Genomic DNA, 18,168 nt, shown 5'->3' on the forward strand with positions numbered 1-18,168 from the left:
ATCAGTTCCAGTCAACATGATGATTCCAGTCAGGGATGATGGGAGCTGTAGTCCAGCAACATCCAGGTGTGCTACAGACTCTCGCATCCCTGGCTTAGAATCTCACAGGTGGCTGAACTCCTTGATTCCACCAACAGATTTTAACAATAAGAGAGAAGTCAAATTCTGTTTCTTTCAATATTATACCATACATGGCTCAGTATCTGCAAGACATCCAGCTCTGTGCTAAGGAAAGGTCACCAAACACTGTTCTTGGGTGACAAAATAATCTACATGTTGAAAAGGACTGCAGTTCTTTAGCCACTGAACACACTTCTAACACCAACCTGCCCTCTCCCTTCCTGGGCGTTTGAGTTTCTGAACATATCTGTGGGTTTGTACTGCAATATTTATTACTACAGGAAAGTGGAAATCTGCCTCTTTTTCCAAGTTGCTGAATACATACAACCTGCCTTCATGGAGATCTTCAACTTCAGAGGTTCAAAAGACAACTCGAACTAGGATTCTGGAGCTACCAACCTAGGCCCACCCTACTGCTTCATTGCCACTTTATAGGTGCCACAAAATATCCATTCCACACTTGAAAGAAAAAATATCTTCTAGCATGGCAACACCTACTCTTCGGAACTATCTCGCATCTTCACTGCACTCCTATTGGTACCTGCTGAAAACATTTTATTCTAGACAAACATGTATTTTAATCTTTTAGACAAACATGTATTTTAATCTTTTCCCACTTATTGTAAAGGTTTTTTATTTTTAAAATTTCTTCTTTATTTTCAGGCTTGCTTTATTTTTTTGTAAATCGCTTAGAGGTTTGATTGACAAGCAAGTGGTACGTTGTTGTTGTTGTTGTTTAGCCGTTTAGTTGTGTCCGACTCTTCGTGACCCCATGGACCAGAGAACGCCAGGCACTCCTGTCTTCCACTGTCTCCTGCAGTTTAGTCAGACTCATGTTTGTAGCTTCGAGAACACTGTCCAACCATCTCGTCCTCTGTCGTCCCCTTCTCCATGTGCCTTCCATCTTTCCCAACATCAGGGTCTTTTCCAGGGAGTCTTCTCTTCTCATGAGGTGGCCAAAGTATTGGAGCCTCAGCTTCACGATCTGTCCTTCCGGTATATTAATTTTGTTAATTTGTACATTAATTTTGTTAAATAATGAAGTGCTGGAGGTAGCATGTGTGTAAAATCAGTCTGTTTTACATGCCTTTTGAGGAACCTATTCAAATTGTAAACGTTAAAGAATTTCACTTATTGCTAGCACTTACCACATCTGTAGCTCATAGGGCCACACATGGAGAATCCTTTTTCAATCTCCTTATCTTAATATACACAACCAACGCAGGCACAACATTTCAGTCAAACACTTCCTTCTCTCAGTTAGTTAGATTCCAACTAAGCTGCACAATAATTTGTTAGCATCAAATATGTAATATAGTTAAGATATTAAGGGTAACTGCCAAGTGATTTCCCTGGAAGAGGGGTTAATTGGCTAAAACTGTGATGCCCCTTTTTAGGATTAGTCTTACTTTTCTACTATGCAAGTTAGAATGCATAGTCTCAAAGTCCTACCCCACCAAAATGCAATTTTTGAATTAAGCTTTCCTACCTTTTTGATAGCTTTCCAGATACTCCCTTTGAATAATTGGAACTCTTTCCCACCACAAGTGGTTTCTTAGCCTTATTCAACCTTGCCTTTGAAAAGCTGTTCTCCAATGTGGTAGAGGAACCACGAATCTCTCTTCCTTTTTCAGTCTGGTCCCCTGTGCTGTTTGACGTCTTTGGCGGGCCTCCACACATGTTGAGCTCACAGGTATTCCCTCTCTCTTTTACACAAACACACATTCATCACTTCTTTGAAGTAGCCAGTGTGTACTGAAGAGTGATCTACCTAGGGTCCTTCATTACGGTTCAGTATCTATTGGTTATAAACTTTCTCACTGGGGAGGAAATTCAACCAAGAATTGAACAGCATACATTTGGGTTTCCTTCTTCTTTGTTGTTGTCTTCTTTCTTTAAAGGAGTGGTCCTTGCTGCATCATGCCTGCAAATATTCCCTATTCCAAAGGCTCACAATGCACTACATAATTTAATTTCAAAAAAAGAAATAAGCACAACTTGAATATCCTAGTAATCCAACCAATTTGCTGTCAGATGCAGTAGCTAGTAAGAGCTATGACTCTCTTGCTTCCTGGTATGCTTCTGTAGCTAGCAATTATTTGATCACAAGACCTAACCAGATGGCCTTGGATATATAGAGAGAGGTTGCTTTCTCACTGACTTCCTAGTTGCAAACTTGTTTTAAAACTGGCTGCAACACCCTCCTAATGGGCTCATGTGAGCAAGTGTCATCTGACAGCTCTTAGCAACCTTGTGTCTCAGCACCATCACTTCCAATGCAAACAGGAACCTGTCACCAATGCCACAGGTTATCGGTAGGGAATGATTAACACAAAGGATGGTACAGCGACCTCCCTACCTCCCACCCCTTAGAATGTTTGTCTTCTAGTGCTGATAATATTGTAAGCAATTCCCATATAGTGCGAGATGATGATCAACACACAGGGGCTGGTTAAAGAGCACAGGAAAATTTTGAAGGCCTGGAGAGATTTCTAAGAGACACTCCCCCTTGCCCTTTACACTTAAGTTACAGTCAAACACAACCAGTGTTTTAAGTCAACTAAGCAACACTGCAGATTTATTTTAGATCCATTATTGCTTTTGCCTCTGGCACAAATGGACAGAATGGAAGTTAAAGAATAAAGTTAGCATTTCATGCTGTTGGGACTACAACTTCCACCGGTCACAGGCAGGATGGCCCATGGCCAGGTAAGATGGGAGCTATAATAGGACAACAACTGGAGGGCATCAAGTTGAGAAAGGCTGCACTAAACCACACAGGGTGGCTATGCTCTACCTCCACTGTCAGAGGCAAGTGCACCTCTGTATACCGGATGCTAGGAATCACAAGTGGGATGGGTGCCACTATCCTGCTTGCAGGCTTTACATAGGCGTCTGGTTAACCACTGTGGGAACAGACCGATAGGCCTGGTGCTTGAGCCAGTATGGCTCTTGTGTCCTCCCTTCTCTTTCTTTCCATGCAGAAGAATTTGGAAGGCTTTGCTTCTGCTTAACCATTTTGTCCAAAATGACAAAATGTTGCTAATACCTATGGCTAGGTTGAAAACAAGCCAACTTGAACCCATGCAGGAGTACAGAAGAGGAATGAATGAGCATGAGGTTTGCTACACCTCCTTCACTTTGCACTAATCTGGTTTAACATGGTGTGCAAACATGGCCATTAGCTCCAGATTATATGACACTTTAGTTCCATTATATACTTTCCCCACATCTGCCCCAGCTGCAACAAAACATGTCTCTCCTGCATTAGTCTCTACAGCTACAGCAGGCGCTACAACCTTCCAACAGTTTGACTTCACCCCCAAAGGCGCACTCCCCCACTGTCTCCCGAGACAGATGCCAACCAACTATTTTTTGGGTTGCTTTTCACAGAACAATTACAAGCAAAGATATACAGAATCTTTCACAATACCCTCAGAATAAAGGGCATAAACAGCTGCAGCAAGACACCCAAATGTGCCCCTCACTGCACACACAGTATAAGGACCGCAACAACTAGCAACGGATCTATAACGGAATACAATTCAACAGCCTACAGACTTCCACAGTAACAGAAACATAAATGCTATCATTCCACTAGATGCATGGGCTATAAAGGGCTCATCACATTGATGCAAAGTTCACATTGAATGCAAAGCAATCAGGCCAGCATTGCTGATCTGTATCCCACCTGTTTAACTGTGAGGAAGCGTTATCAGTTTCTCACAAGGCCTATTTGTAAGCCACAAATACTGAGGGCATGTGATTTACAGAGTCTAACTTTTGGTCCTGGGTTGAGTTACACAGGGGGAAACAGAATGCTGCTAATGAACTAAACTAAAGGGATGGAAATTTTACAGCTATCACAGCAAAGGAATTACACAACAGGGAGGAAACAACTTTTAGTTTCTGAATAGGTTGTATCAGATACACACATAGTCTACAATACAGGAAAAAGTGGCCTGGTAAATGTAAAGACCAGGCATAGGCAAACTCAGCCCTGCAGATGTTTTGGGGCTACAACTCCCATCACCCCTAGCTAACAGGACCAGTGGTCAGGGATAATGGGAATTGTAGTCCTAAAACATCTGGAGGGCCAAGCTTGCCTATGCCTGGTATAGACACATGGGGGGGGTTACCAATTATGTATGCCTATGCACAAAAGGATAGTTGCTCCAGCAAAAACTGCCATGAAGGAGGTGGGGAGTGATGGAGCAATTTCCATAAATTCCCATTCCCTCTGCAACTCCCCACATCATGCCTCCCAAAATGTACTCCAGAAACTTGGGGGACCCTTTGGAAAAGTACACTGGGGGGGGCTGCCCCTCTCTTTCTGGACATAGAAGCTTTCTCTGGGTCGGAGAAAGCAGTCATAGTAGGATACAACCCATAATTTTCAAGAGATAGACAGATTTTCCTGCCTTTCTTCCATCAATGAACACATGTGTCTTCTATGTAGGCACTGATCAGATCAAGACCTGCTTAGCTTCAGCAACATGGCTATACTAAGTTTCCTCAGATCGGGCTCTAGAATATTTTGCTATGCAGAAGTTAATAACTGGTTATAAAATCCAATTATGTCCACTTCCTCTTTATAGTTCTCCCAGCTCTTGCAGAAATGCCAAGGAACCCTTCATGATCCTTTGTTTACATGTAAATCACCTTCAGAAGAAGGGCATATCCTAGATTTTCCAAATTCCTTTCAGCTTTGTGGGGAGCGGGAAGAGGGGGAGAAAAAAAACACCTGAGCTTTATCTGCATGACACTTTGTTTGTAGATCATTATATGCCATAAACCTTCTGAGGAATGGATGCTGTTCATCTTATGATCTAATGGAACTGAGAAAATCCTGAGGAAAAATCCGACACCAGGACACCTTCAGGATCACAAGGCAGACTGCCAGTTCTAAAGTGTACTGAACTGTTATGTATATTGGAATCGTTAATACTGAGGCTTTGAATCCCAGTACATTAATATGGGATCACAGGATCCAGTTTTGCAAACCAAGACTCAACAGGACCATTAACCTTCTATCACTGATGATTAAGCTTGACCAGCAAGCAGACAATGGTCACAGCACAGAAACAAAGAACCTTGTGACACATTAAAGACTAACAATTTAATTGTGGCCAGCTCAACTCCAGGAAGCAGTTAAATTTTCCTTCTCTCCCTCACAGGCAACTGGCAACTTTCCTTCCCTACCTTACAGGATTCCTGTGCCTTTAAACAGATGTGGAATGGGGGTGTGTATGGAAGTGGCATAAATTTTCCTGACGTGAAGATGCAGCAATGGGAAAAAACAAAACCACTTGCTGGGTTATCACACACATATTTAGACAGCCAGTGTGATGTAGTGGCTAGAATCACGACTAGGACCCGGGAGACCAAGGTTCAAATCCCCACTCAGCAATGAAGCTCATTGGGTGACTTTAGGCCACTCACTGCATCTCAGCTTAACCTACCTCACTGGGTTGTTGTGGGGATTAAATGACAAGGGGGAAACCATGTACCGTATTTTTCACTCCATAAGGTGCACCTGACCATAAGGCGCACCTAGTTTTTAGAGGGGGAATGCAAGGGGGGGGGAATTATTTAAAGGGAGCACTGAGCAGAGCCTGTATGCATCTCAGGCTTTGCTCAGTGCTCTCTTTCACGAGCCACGTGGAGCTGTGTGTGGCACTTGCAGGCTTTTCCCCGAGGTGGAAAAGCCCCCAAGAGCCGCAAACACGCTCCACACGCTCTTTAAAGGGAGTGCGGCTATCCCTGGCTTTTGCGGGAGGTGGGGGAAGTGACAGAGCGTGCGGCTTATGGGATAGCCTTCATCCCCTGCCTGGGAGAGACTGCGTGCGGCTAAGACTCCCCCAAGAGCCGCGCTCCCTTTAAAGAGCGTGTGGAGCATGTGTGCGGCTCTCGGGGGCTTTTCCCCAAGGAGGGAGAAGGGCCCCAAGAGCCGCACACATGTTCCATGCAGCTCTTTAAAGGGAGTGCTGAGCAGCGCCTCCCGCCTGCATTCCCTCCATAAGAGGCACACACATTTCCCCTTACTTTTTAAGAGGGGAAAAGTGCATCTTACAGAGCAAAAAATACGGTATACAACTTTGAGCTCCTTGGAGAAAAATGAGGAATATAAATGCAATAAACAATAATAAATCATAGTTTAGAACCATGGTTCCCAATGTGGGGCACACGCCCCACAGGGGGGCAATTTGATTTTTAAAGGGGGCAATTCAAGAATGAGTTATTAACAGTGTGTGGCCTTTTAGGCTTCCTCCACGTGAATAGCAGTTCACTTTTTGAATAATAAAAATTACATGTTGGGGGGATCAGGATTTTAGGGGTGCTTAGGTGGGGCATGGCCAAAAAAAGGTTGGGAACCACTGGTTTAGAAGGTACAGGAGCTCTTTAAGAAATAGGTTGGCAGCCATGCAAGTAAATGAAAACAAATTGATTCTTTTACACAAGAAGTAGGAAAGTGGGGGTAATAGTTCAAGTCTGATTTGTTTTTAAACACACACACCTACATACACACAGTCGCACACACCTGGAGGCCTTTAAGAGACATATATATATATGACAAGATCTTTGTCTTCCTTGATGTATCAATATGGAATGCAAGCACAATTAAGGTCTAGCACCAAACTTCCCGCATCCATTTAAACTTTGCTGGTGCACAAAGCTGTTTTGCCAAAGCATTTGCTGTTTTCCAAACAAGGGGTGGGGTTCTGCCCAGAGTCATTGCATTTCGCATTCATCCTTCCTCATCTCAGATGATGCCTCATTTCACAGGGCACTTGTTCCAGACGGAACCATGTGATGCATCCAACTTCCAAGAACACAGTGCTCAGCAGAGAGGCTGCCAGGACATAACCAACTGAAAAGCTCTTTGCCAGACACAGAAATCTACCTTATGCCTTAATGTGCCTGCATTTACCTTCCCAACCCACCACACCTTTCCCTCAAGCCTCTACCATGTATTTTAAGCGTGTCATTTTAAAAATCAAAGCCTTTCTGTGACGGCAGAGAGCCCAGGTAATAGATACAATTAGCACCCACAGTCGTCGATTGCACCAGCTTCATTTTTTGCCCTTCATTACTAACTGATGTCATTGCCCAAGATTTCCCGTACAGCAGGCACAGGTCAGCTGAGTCTTCCTGACCACACCTGGGTTTGGCATCCTGATACATGGGCTTGGCTACATTTTCTGACTGGTGCTTCCTAGTTTGTTCAGCAGTTTTCCATGTTCCTGTTTGTGGAGGAGTGTTAGGGGTTCTCTCTCTCTCTCAAACACACACACACACACACACACACACAGAGAGAGAGAGAGAGAGAGAGAGAGAGATTAATGTTGCTTCTGTTACCTGCTCAATGACTAGAAAGTACCAGCTTGATTAAAAGTGCTGCTTCAGAAATGTTTCAGTGATGCAGCTCAAAGGCCTCTTCAATAAAAGTAGTCAGCCAATAATAATAATTTTATTATTTATACCCTGCCCATCTGGCTGGGATCCAACACCAGCACAGCAGAGATGATGATGGCATCTCCTGGGGCACTATCTGCCAGTCTTTGGCATTTCAAATAAGTAAGTTTTTCTTAGTGAGATATCCACCAAGTAAGCCAAGCTGAAGGACATATATATAAATCTATATAGCCATGCACACCAAAAACTATGGGTTAAAGTACCACTTTTATTTTGCAAAACTCCAAAACCACTTTAATATGATAAACACAAATGTCACAGAATAGTGTGCAAGCTTTGGAATCCACCAGAACTCTTCATCAGGCTAGATGTTAAAGTGGAGATCACAGTACGAAAAAAGCTGGGTTGCTTTAGAACAAGAGTCAGCAACCTTTTTCAGCCTTGGGCCGGTCCACTGTCCCTCAGATCATGCAGTGGGCCGGACTATATTTTGAAAAAAAAATATGAACGAATTCCTATCCCCCACAAATAACCCAGAGATCCATTTTAAATAAAAGGGCACATTCTACTCATGTAAAAACACGCTGATTCATGGACTATCCACAGGCCAGATTGAGAAGGTGATTGGGCCGCATCTGGCCCAATGGCCTTAGGTTGCCTATCCCTGCTTTAGAAGCTATAATGTTTGCATTGGTCAGAAATTCATTTTTGTTCTATAATCCTAGAAGTGGCATAGCTTTGGGGACATGGCTATGCATTGTCACCAAAAGTGCTGCACTTCAGAATTTTCCACTACACTACTGCTGTTTGCATCAAAATGTTTAAGCTACCATCACCCACTGAACAAAAAACAAACATTAATGCACCACATCAAAGCACCACAAGTGAAAATGGATTTAGGAGACTCTGGGGAGAGTAAAGAAGTAGCCACAGAAGATGACCTGAACCAGATCTTTGATTTGTTTAGTAAATGTTATTTCATGGCTAGCCATTTGAAGACTGAGCAACAGCTGTGCTAGATAATTAGATGAGATTAAAAGAACAAGGGTTATATTATATAAGTTATATAATAATAATAGTCTCCCATTGGCACTATCCTCAAGTTAACATGCTCGTATAGGTGTTATTCTAACGTTTGAAGAGGAATAGAATTGTCACAACTAGCACAATGCACATAAGTCTTTGTGCAAGGAGAATGAAGAAAGGCACAATGCCTACCATTATAACTTTATCAGCATGTAACATTAAAAAAAACCCCACTATGGAGTGATGTTTGCATATTCAACTGGTGATGAATGCTAGGAAATCCTGCCTCCGATGAGATAGATGATAAACATAAGTCCGGAAATGGCTTCACTGTTTTCTATACTCATTTGTCAAGGTATATGGGAGCTGGTAAAATTGCTGGAGTCAACTTACTATATTCATTTGAAAGGAGATGATTTTTTACAAAAAGGTTTATTGAGAAGGATGGAAGAGCTCTTTTTTATAGCTTGCACATGAGACGGAATAATTTTCCTACAATGAAAGATATTTCAATTTAGACTTAATGAGAATTCACAATATGAGTGGACATTTAGCAATCACATTGCAACATTATCTGATTTAATATTTAAACCGGAAATGGAGCATTAAAAGGCTAAAATGGTTTCATCCTAGGTGTACAGCCATGACACGGCCTTAAGCTGTCTCTTGTAGCAAAAGTGGCAATAGATTCCAGAGACAAGACATATCTATCAAAGGTTGAATGCAACCCCCCCCCAACCCATGAACGGTAGGGAAATTGCCTCTAGCATTGTTCCACAAACACTTATGCAAGAGTCTGCAGACGCGTTTGTGTAATGTTATAATAGGTAGGTTCTATAGCAGCTCTCGTGCTTCCGCCTGTTCTGGTATGACATGTAAAATGTCATTCCAAGGTCAGATCCACACCATACATTTAAAGCATATGGCTCCCCCCCCCCAATAAAAAATATTCCTGGGAACTGTAGTTTGCCAAGGGTCCTGGAAATTCTTACTCTTTGAGAGGTAACCTCTTTATTGTCCGGATTTGTAAATGTCACCAGGGATGGTTATGGATAGAAGCAAGAGCTGCCTATAAAAGGTTTGATGTAGTAGAAGTAGGTGCACCTCATGTGCAAAAAAAACCCTGGTATGATGCAGGGTGCAGGGAGAACTGAGGCAGCCAAATTAAGGCATGCTTAGTGAATATAGAAGGTTCTGGTCTGGTGCAGAATGAAAAGAAATAAAAGGAAACTGGGGGACTGTGGAGCAGGAATAGAATGAAGTGACTGCAATACCAAGCTGAAGAAGCACTCCCCACTGCAATATTTTGTGGCAGTCCCGTTTAACTTGTAACTACAATAACTCAATTACAGTTTTATATCAAGAAAATAGGAACATTAGCACTGTATTTTATATTGTTGTTGTTGGCATCTGTCTGTCTCAAGAGACAATGGAGTGTGCTTCAGGGGGTGAAGTCAAACCGCATGTCTCTTTGCCCAGGCATCTCCTGGCAGTTGCTGCCAGTTGTCACTGCCCCTGAATTAAGCTGATGATGTTTTAAGGAAGTGTTTTACCATACTGTTCTCACTGAGACACTCCTGCTGTTATGCTGTGTTTCTTGTCATAAGGCGCTCTGAGATCCTATCTTGAAGTGGTTTAGAAATTATTTGAAATAAATCCAGGGAGAAGTCCTGCCTGAAGGCCTCCTGCTTTCTGCCAAAAATATGTTTCCATGGTAACCAGAAGCAGCTCTCTCCTCTGAATAAAGTTCTGCAACAAAAACAACCATCCAAACCCTTTCAGTCTTAGAGAAGCTTAATGACACTTACAAATTCACTCATGCACCTCATTTAAAAAAAAAAAATGAAAAGCCCTTACCTAACCTCAAATACTTCATAAGCAATAAACATGTTATATAGATTCACATACTGAACCCTCTTGCAACCTAGCCTTCACGCAACCACCATTTTCCTTCCATTCCCTTAGTCTTTCAGGTTAGGGCCAATACTCAAGCAAAAGACACAATGGACCAGTGACCACCTACCCAGGTACCAAACCTTTGTTTTCTTCTTTATATAGTAGCTCACTTTGCTATACGTATACAGAAGATATCATTGCGCAAACTCAGGACGCAAGGGATAAACATGCTAAGAGGAAGGCATGCTTAGCAAATCCACACCATGGATCAACTCCTGCCCGGAAACCAATGTCCCCAATGTGGAAGGATGTGTGGATCCAGAATTGGCCTCTACAGTCACTTACGAAATCATTGCTAAAACCGTGTTTATGAAAGACAATCTTACTCGGCTACGAGTGATCAACAAAGAAGAAAGACAGAAGATACTTGATACAATACCAAACTGCGCCCAGCCATGTGTCTCTCCCTATATTTTCCAGCAGTTGTTTTGACCACCACTTTCTCATCTACCTTTCCTAAAAATCTGGCAAGTTGCACACCTGACTCAAGGTGCTTCATACCAAATTACTTACACGAAAAATCACAACTTGTAGAATTTATACTTTATAACAGGAACACAGTAGAAATCCACACAGCCTTACATATAGTGTTGTTCCAGAACCTCTATGGTACCATTAAAGTAAGTAACAAGTAAGCAACAAAATTCATTTACGCTTTCTTCCCTTTTATCAGCAATGGAGTATTGCTAATTTTTAAATTTCATGCTGGCAGACTCTCTCTAAGCATTGCAGCATGACCAAAGGAATGGCTTGCAATCTACTGCCAACTGAATGAGCTCATTCACCAAAGCTAACATATTGTTACCAGCTAAGGATCCTGAACAGCAGCAATAAAGCATGTGTTCAGCTGCAAATCCTAGAAAGGACAGAACTGGAGTATTCAAAGCTTAAGTGTATTCAAAGCAGAAGCCTACTGTGTTCAAAACTTGCTAACACATATCCCAAGGTATTATTTAGATGCAGCAGTTTTAGCAAATTATTGCACACTGGTTTTAATATGTTTTCATTTTGGTTTTCAGCAGGAAATAAGTTGTACCGCAACTGTGCCACTTATATCACACATTTCCAAATAAGGATGCTGCTAAGGTGGAAATGCCCGTAGTCAAATTTATCAACCGTGCTGGACCAGGGTATAAAATCTAGGCGTGGGGGGAGGGGGAGATACATTCCCACAAAATATTTCCATAAGCAGGCACTCATGGGATCACTTTAAAAAAGGGGAAGTCTCACTAACTCTCTCTCCACCCGCAGGCTGCTCAAGACAACTGCAAAGGCAACCTCAAGCTCCAACAGAGAGATTTTAATATTAAGGATTTCTCTATGGACATGCGACCAAGTTTTGTTACCCGTGCACTGCATGCCTGGCAATTCAGCTGAAGGAAGAGGGACCAGATTCTAGAAGACACAGATGTACATCAGATTTACCCAGGGCACTGAGATACTCTCAAATGCTCCTAAAATCGGATACTAGAGCTCCACGCGATTCCATACATTTCAATCCTGCAAATGTTGCCTGTGCCCATGCTCATCATCACCAGTTTGAACAACTCACCACAACCAGCCTGTAGTATATTGTGATGGCATCACACCAAGAGAGCTTTTTATAACAGCACATAGGCATAGAGATTATCTCCTTCACCTGCTTGCCAGCCTACTAGTAATTTTAAGCCCATGTGAATGTATCAGAAGCCAAAAAGCTTTATGCCATAAAGTAAAAGCCAAACTATGTCAATTCCCCCACCCTTAGGAAGTGGGTCATCAACACTTTTCTAAATTGCATATTTTACATTTGAACTCTCAACTAGTTCAGCTAGTCCAGCTCGATGACACAATCACAGTACTATGGAGTAAAGGTACTATGTGGCTAGGTGTTTAGTTCTCTTATTGTTACTAAAGACTCATTGCAAAGCAAAAAGATTTCACAGCTGCACTAGGAAAGGACAACACTCAGCACAGCAGCTGATCTGCCTCTATAGGGCATGATCGTGCAAGCTGTCCACTTCAGGTTGACATATGGGTCCTGCAGCAAAAGGAGCAAAAATTGGGTATAACCTTGGCCTTTGATAGGGTTCAGTTCCAGAGCACAGAAAAGAAATAACAGTAATGGTGACTCACCGTCTAGTAACAGGGGATGAGGGATAAGAACTTCCAGATCAGCTTAAGTCAAAACACTTTTAGAAATTATGCACTCAGAACTGCACAGATGGCATGCACAGAATGGTTGTGTAGGGGATGCTGGCAACTTCACAGGAAACATGGAGAGGTGGCATGGAAGTCATCATATATCCATCTTCCTTAGCCTAATGCCCTTGGGATATATGGAGGGTACCAGACCGAGGAAAACTGCTATATAAGAATCGCAGCCAGAATGTGTGCAGCTAACTCCAATAACCTTCCAAGGACCCAGCAACGGTTATGAGGCTTTAATATATGCAACAGGATTCCCACCTGGAAACATCAGAAGGAACCAGGAAGGGAGTTACCACCTAAGTTAAAAGTTGGCCATTTGACCTGAGGCTGCAAAAGAACTGCAGTGTTAACTCAGCATGATTAACGAAAAAGAGTAATCTGAAGGGGAAGGTACGTTACTTTGAGTGGTTTAGTTGGAAAATAAAACGTTAAAATGAGCAGAACTAGTTTTTGAACGGGGAGAAGGCGAAAATCAAAGCCCCCAGCCCAGTCCTTCTCCCCGCCCACGTTCAGTCTTTATTTTCCCAGCATATTTAGCATTTCAAAAGGATAGAATCTGGCAAAAGATCCAGACATTACCCAGTCACAAGACCTAACCAGTCACAATGAATGGAATGGGATGTCATGTGAAAGTGTGCTGTCTACACATGTGATGTAATCGCTTTGGCCTTGACCAGCCTCTCTCACAATACAAGTGAACAGATTATGAAATGACTGATTTCTGAACCCTCTGATTATTCGGCAAACACAGGGAAAAGGGAACAGCAAACACACAGAAGTGTGGTTCTGTGGTTGTAGATTGCTAACATGGAGAACCAAATGGTGCAGCAATGAGACTAATTACAGGAAAGAAAAACTAATGTGACCCCAAACTGCAATGGAGAAGCTCTTTTTATGAATGCAAGTCTACTGGGGAGAAAGTCACAGATGCAAGAAAATGATGGTGCGAAAACACTGGGTTGTGTCTGAGTAAAGTACACATTGAAATCAATGGGCTTAATGATTAGCTTTCAATGGGTCTACTCTGAGTATGACTTAGTAAGATACCACCTGCAATGCTCAAGCAAATTGTTTTATTTTGCTTGTATGTTCAAAGCAGATAGAATAACTGAGCTTGTTCAGATCTCTAGAAGCAGAAATGAGGACTTGGTTTAGAAATATCCTTTCACTGTACAAAAGTGCGATATGATTCTAGTGATCATGGAGTCACCTCAATCCTTTTGTCCACTCCTAAATATACAGAGCTACCCTGAAAATAAGCGCTGAGCAGCCTGACCAGAGATGGTCACTGATGCATTCCTCCATGAATATAGTAATGTTTCCTGTTCTACTCTCCAACTGCTGTTATATGCTTCACTTTGTACATGGCTTGCTTCATACACAGAGATGGTGAGACCTGTAACCCGGCAACACCTGGAGGGCCACAGGTCTCACCCTTCTACATCCCTGCTTACGTTCTACCACTACAGTGCAGTGCTCATTCCACACCATGCCCCATTTCCACAAGGCTGAGATCTATGAAACCTGCAGCTATCTCCATGAAGCTGTAATTCTCAGCATACGTAGGAGCATTCTGGCAGTACTAACACAAGGCAAGACACCAGTTGCTATCCTAACCCATGAGTTGACAAATAGTCATACTGGGCAACGAGGTTGTTTGCATGCATCAGTATGCATGTGTGTAAATTTAGAACACATACACTAAGGACGTACAGTAGTAAATTAAAAACCAAGTAGTCTAAACATCATTTGAAAACAAATTCAGAACCTAATACTGCATGCAATTTTCTCCCTCCCTCCTATTTTCACAAATGACCTACAGGGCTCTGTGATGGAAGAAAGGCAGAATATCAATACAAGAAAAATAAATATTAGAACTGTCAGCTCATCATGGGGTTGCTCAACAGATGAGTAGCACACGTCTGTAATGTTTTATGCTAAATCGCCTAAATACTTACTACCTCTCTGGCCACAACAAGGCATCTTTAAATGGCAACATCTAAGAAAACTGTAGAGAGGAATCACAAATGCTTAACATTATAAAATTGTTTTAAAACACAGTGTGTAAGCTTTTAGGCTAGGAAACAAACATAAGAGGTGTCCTTAGAATGAATGATGTTGTTGTTTAAGACTCCTATCGAAAACATGTATGCATTGTATCAGAAGATACAGGGTGCAGTGTTTTTGAAGCCATACTAGCAAGTTCACATAAGGCTACATTCCCAACTCCTAAAACATTTGGGAACCTATGGCCCTCTGGGTGCGAATGGACTCTCAATTCTCATTATATGCCATCAGTATGTCCAATGGTCAGAGCTATTAAGAACTGTAGTTCAATAAGATCTCCAGGGTCATAAGTTTCCCATTCATCATACACTACTTACTGAGGACCGAAATCCTGTGCACACTTACAAGGCGCCAACCCCAGTGAACACAGTGGGGCTTAAGTCAAAAGGGGAATGTACTGCGGTGTTGTAACACATAGCACATATATCACAAGAGTACACACACACATATATATATATCACATAGTACATATATCACAATATTTGTGTTGCATGCATCTTTCAAGATGTTCAGAGCTGCATGTGTCTTTTTCTGACCTCTTGGTTGAGTTCAAGTCCTACATCCCCTCTCTACATCACATCAACTTGAATGTTGAATAAAGTCTTTCCCCAACCTGAAGCTCAGTGCAGCAAAAAACCAACAGCATATTCCTAACCATGCCTATGAATAATCAAGTCCTATGGAGCTCAAAGAGGTTTACATGCAGGGTAAGTGAATTCAGGACTGCAGCCTAAGGCACCTCAAATGGGAGGGCACATCCTAGTCTAAAGGCAGCCACAGGCCTGGCCCACCAGCTGCGTCGAACACTTTACCCATGAGGGGAGGCTGTTACGAAACAGCTGCTGAACATGTGCAACACGTCTTAACCATTTCAGAGCCATTAAAACATTAGGATCAACTCCATCCCTCGCGGAGCGCTGCATTCGCTCTGCGTCCCAAAGCGACCTGTAGGACCTGCAAAAGAAGCAATTTCTCCCCTCGCCTTTCGATCTGCAGAACGAGTCGACCAATGCCCCCGCCGTGAGCGCAGGGTAATCCCGGTGGCTGCTGCATAAGCAAAAAGAGAAAGAAAGAAAGAAGAGAGCGGAGCGGATAGGGAGAGATAGATAGAGAGAGAGAGAGAGAGAGAGAGAGAGAGAGAGAGAAAAGCTGGATGCATAAGAGGAAAAATAACTCGCACAGAGGCACCTCGATGATCCGGGCACAATGCATGCACTTTGCTCACTCACCTGAACGCAGAGCCTTCCTTGGCCGCCTGACAAGGAGAAGCCGAGTTGCTGCTGCTACTGCCGCCGCCGCCCCTTTTGTTAAACAGCTTCTGGAGCAGCGTGGGGGCCATGCTGCCGCCCTAAGCTTAGGGAAGCATGCGTGGGGAGCCAGGAGACACCTGCGCCAGGTCGCTCCGCTGGCCGCGGTCACGAGTCGCTCGCTACTGCTGCTGCTGCAGTAGCATCCATGCCAGCCACGATCTGGCCAGCCCGAGTTGCGCTTCCAGCGCTCCGCCTCGCCCCGCCGCCCCCTGAGCCGGCGCCTCCCTCTCTTCCCAGACAGGCATTAAATGGAGGCGGCCAGTCATATGACTGGGAGCGAGCCAAGCGGGTTTGCCCGGCGGCACGCACAGCTCCCCCCTGCGGCCGGCTCGAGTTCCGCAGCCCCGCAATCCAAGCCTGGGAGCTTCCCGAACGCACAATCCCCGCCCGGTGTTTTGTCATTGGATACGCGGGGATTCCGAGCCTTCCCGGGGCGCGCCGCAAGAGGCACGCTTAAAGGGACGCGGGTTTTGCCTTCTTTCTCTGATCAGTTTCAGAGGGCCTTGAAAGGGCTGTCTTTGGATGGAAGCGAAGGGGATGCGAGAAGATGATGGGAAAGGAAGGATGGCCTCCTTTTCACACTGTGGTTTCATATATGGCACAATGCAATATTTCCGGTTTCACGAAATCAACACACTCACAAGTACTACGCACAAAGTACTGCAAATGTTAAAAGTAACTGGATTTTCAGTTATGAATCAGCAGCAGCCTCCTGCCCAAAGAAAACCAGTGGATTTCAACATCAGTGGTTTAAATCAGTGCAGTTTGGGATGGTTCAGTCTGCCATCTTGATTCAAAGTAGTGTACAATCATATCCAAATATAGACAAAAACCTGCTCCTTGATCTCAAGAACCATCATGCAAAATATGATTATGCTATCTTAGGAGGTGTCCAAACTCCACCCCCACCATAGCAAACTATCTATCAGCCAAAATATATACAGTAGTAGATTATATCCCAGGTGAGACCAGCTCTGGTTTTTTCTAGGCAACCACCACTATAAAGGCTGATGCATTTCTTGAAATACATTTCTGCATCTTCTGAAGTTTGGCTTTGCTCTAAACATTTTCACATGCAGCCTTATCCTGTTTAGAAGCCACTGTTTAATGTGCAGTTTGTTTATAGGAAAACGTATATAGCTGTGCCTATATGCACTCAAGCTGGCAGCCCAAGCCTATGCATGTTTAGTAAGTTCGATGGTCACTTAGTTCAATGAGACTTCACTCTCTAATAAATGTAGTTCAGATTTCTAGATGCCTTCTTGGGCAAGGAGCTAGAGCAGGTAATTGCAGTCCACAGTCCAACACCAGACCATTGAATCAGACTGATAATCTGGATCTCTTTCAGTGGTTTCAGACTGGTTTCAGACAGCAGCGATATAGTCACCCTGCTGGATGGCATATGACAAGAAGACAAAATATACTTCTCCTGGGCCTTCTGGTGTTGGTGCTTGCCTTTAAAGTCCTAAATGGCTTTTGACCTTAAAATCAGCCTTCTTCTATATGGGGTTGCACAAACACTAAGGTCTTCCTATCTGTTGTTTGGAGGGTTGTGACCACCAGAGGGGATTTTTTTCAGTCACAGATTCCTGCACATAGAATGCCCTTCATAGGAAGCTTATCTGAAACTGAACCAAAAACTTTTCTATTTCCCCAGGAACTCTGGCATGTTGCATAGTTGGTTTAATCTTTTCGTTTTAAGGTATTTTGATTTTCTGTTACTGTACTCATTTTCACACAACCGTATCATCCCTCCTCTTCTTTTCAGCCTTGAAAACTTGCCTACGCGAAGCCATCACGCAGTTGAATACCTAAATATGTGGTCTGTCACTATAAGGCACTCTGCAAAAGCTCACAGGTGCACTTTAATAATAATAATGATGATGATGATGATGATGGCAATGACATTCCTGTCCTGTGCAACTAAAGCCGCATGTCACTTCAAAATCCCGCCCCTCCTGCCTCAAAAACTAAAAGATGACGGAGAACTGAGGTCAAGCGGCGTAGGCACTGGTGTTAAATTCAAACGCAGAAATATCGTCCTCTTGGAGAGTGTATATACACCGAAAGTGTTCGCGAGGGA

General features: G+C 43.2%; 1 protein-coding gene across 4 annotated transcripts in view; it reads right to left on the reverse strand.

Moving 5' to 3' along the window:
* FNIP2 (folliculin interacting protein 2) overlaps positions 1–17,027 on the reverse strand; it is a 45,865-nt gene extending 28,838 nt beyond the window's left edge. For 2 of the 4 annotated variants that reach the window (XM_081208741.1, XM_081208740.1), the window contains exon 1: positions 16,005–17,027. In XM_081208741.1, the coding sequence (XP_081064867.1) occupies positions 16,005–16,114 (110 nt within the window). In that variant the 5' untranslated portion in view covers positions 16,115–17,027. Of the gene's footprint in view, positions 1–1,609; positions 2,299–16,004 lie in introns of those variants that run through there. The other 2 variants (XM_081208738.1, XM_081208739.1) reach the window with 2 other exon arrangements.
* Positions 17,028–18,168: the final 1,141 nt, after the last annotated feature.

This window comes from Podarcis bocagei (assembly GCF_964188305.1).
Source record: "Podarcis bocagei genome assembly, chromosome: 9".
Taxonomy (NCBI): domain Eukaryota; kingdom Metazoa; phylum Chordata; class Lepidosauria; order Squamata; family Lacertidae; genus Podarcis; species Podarcis bocagei.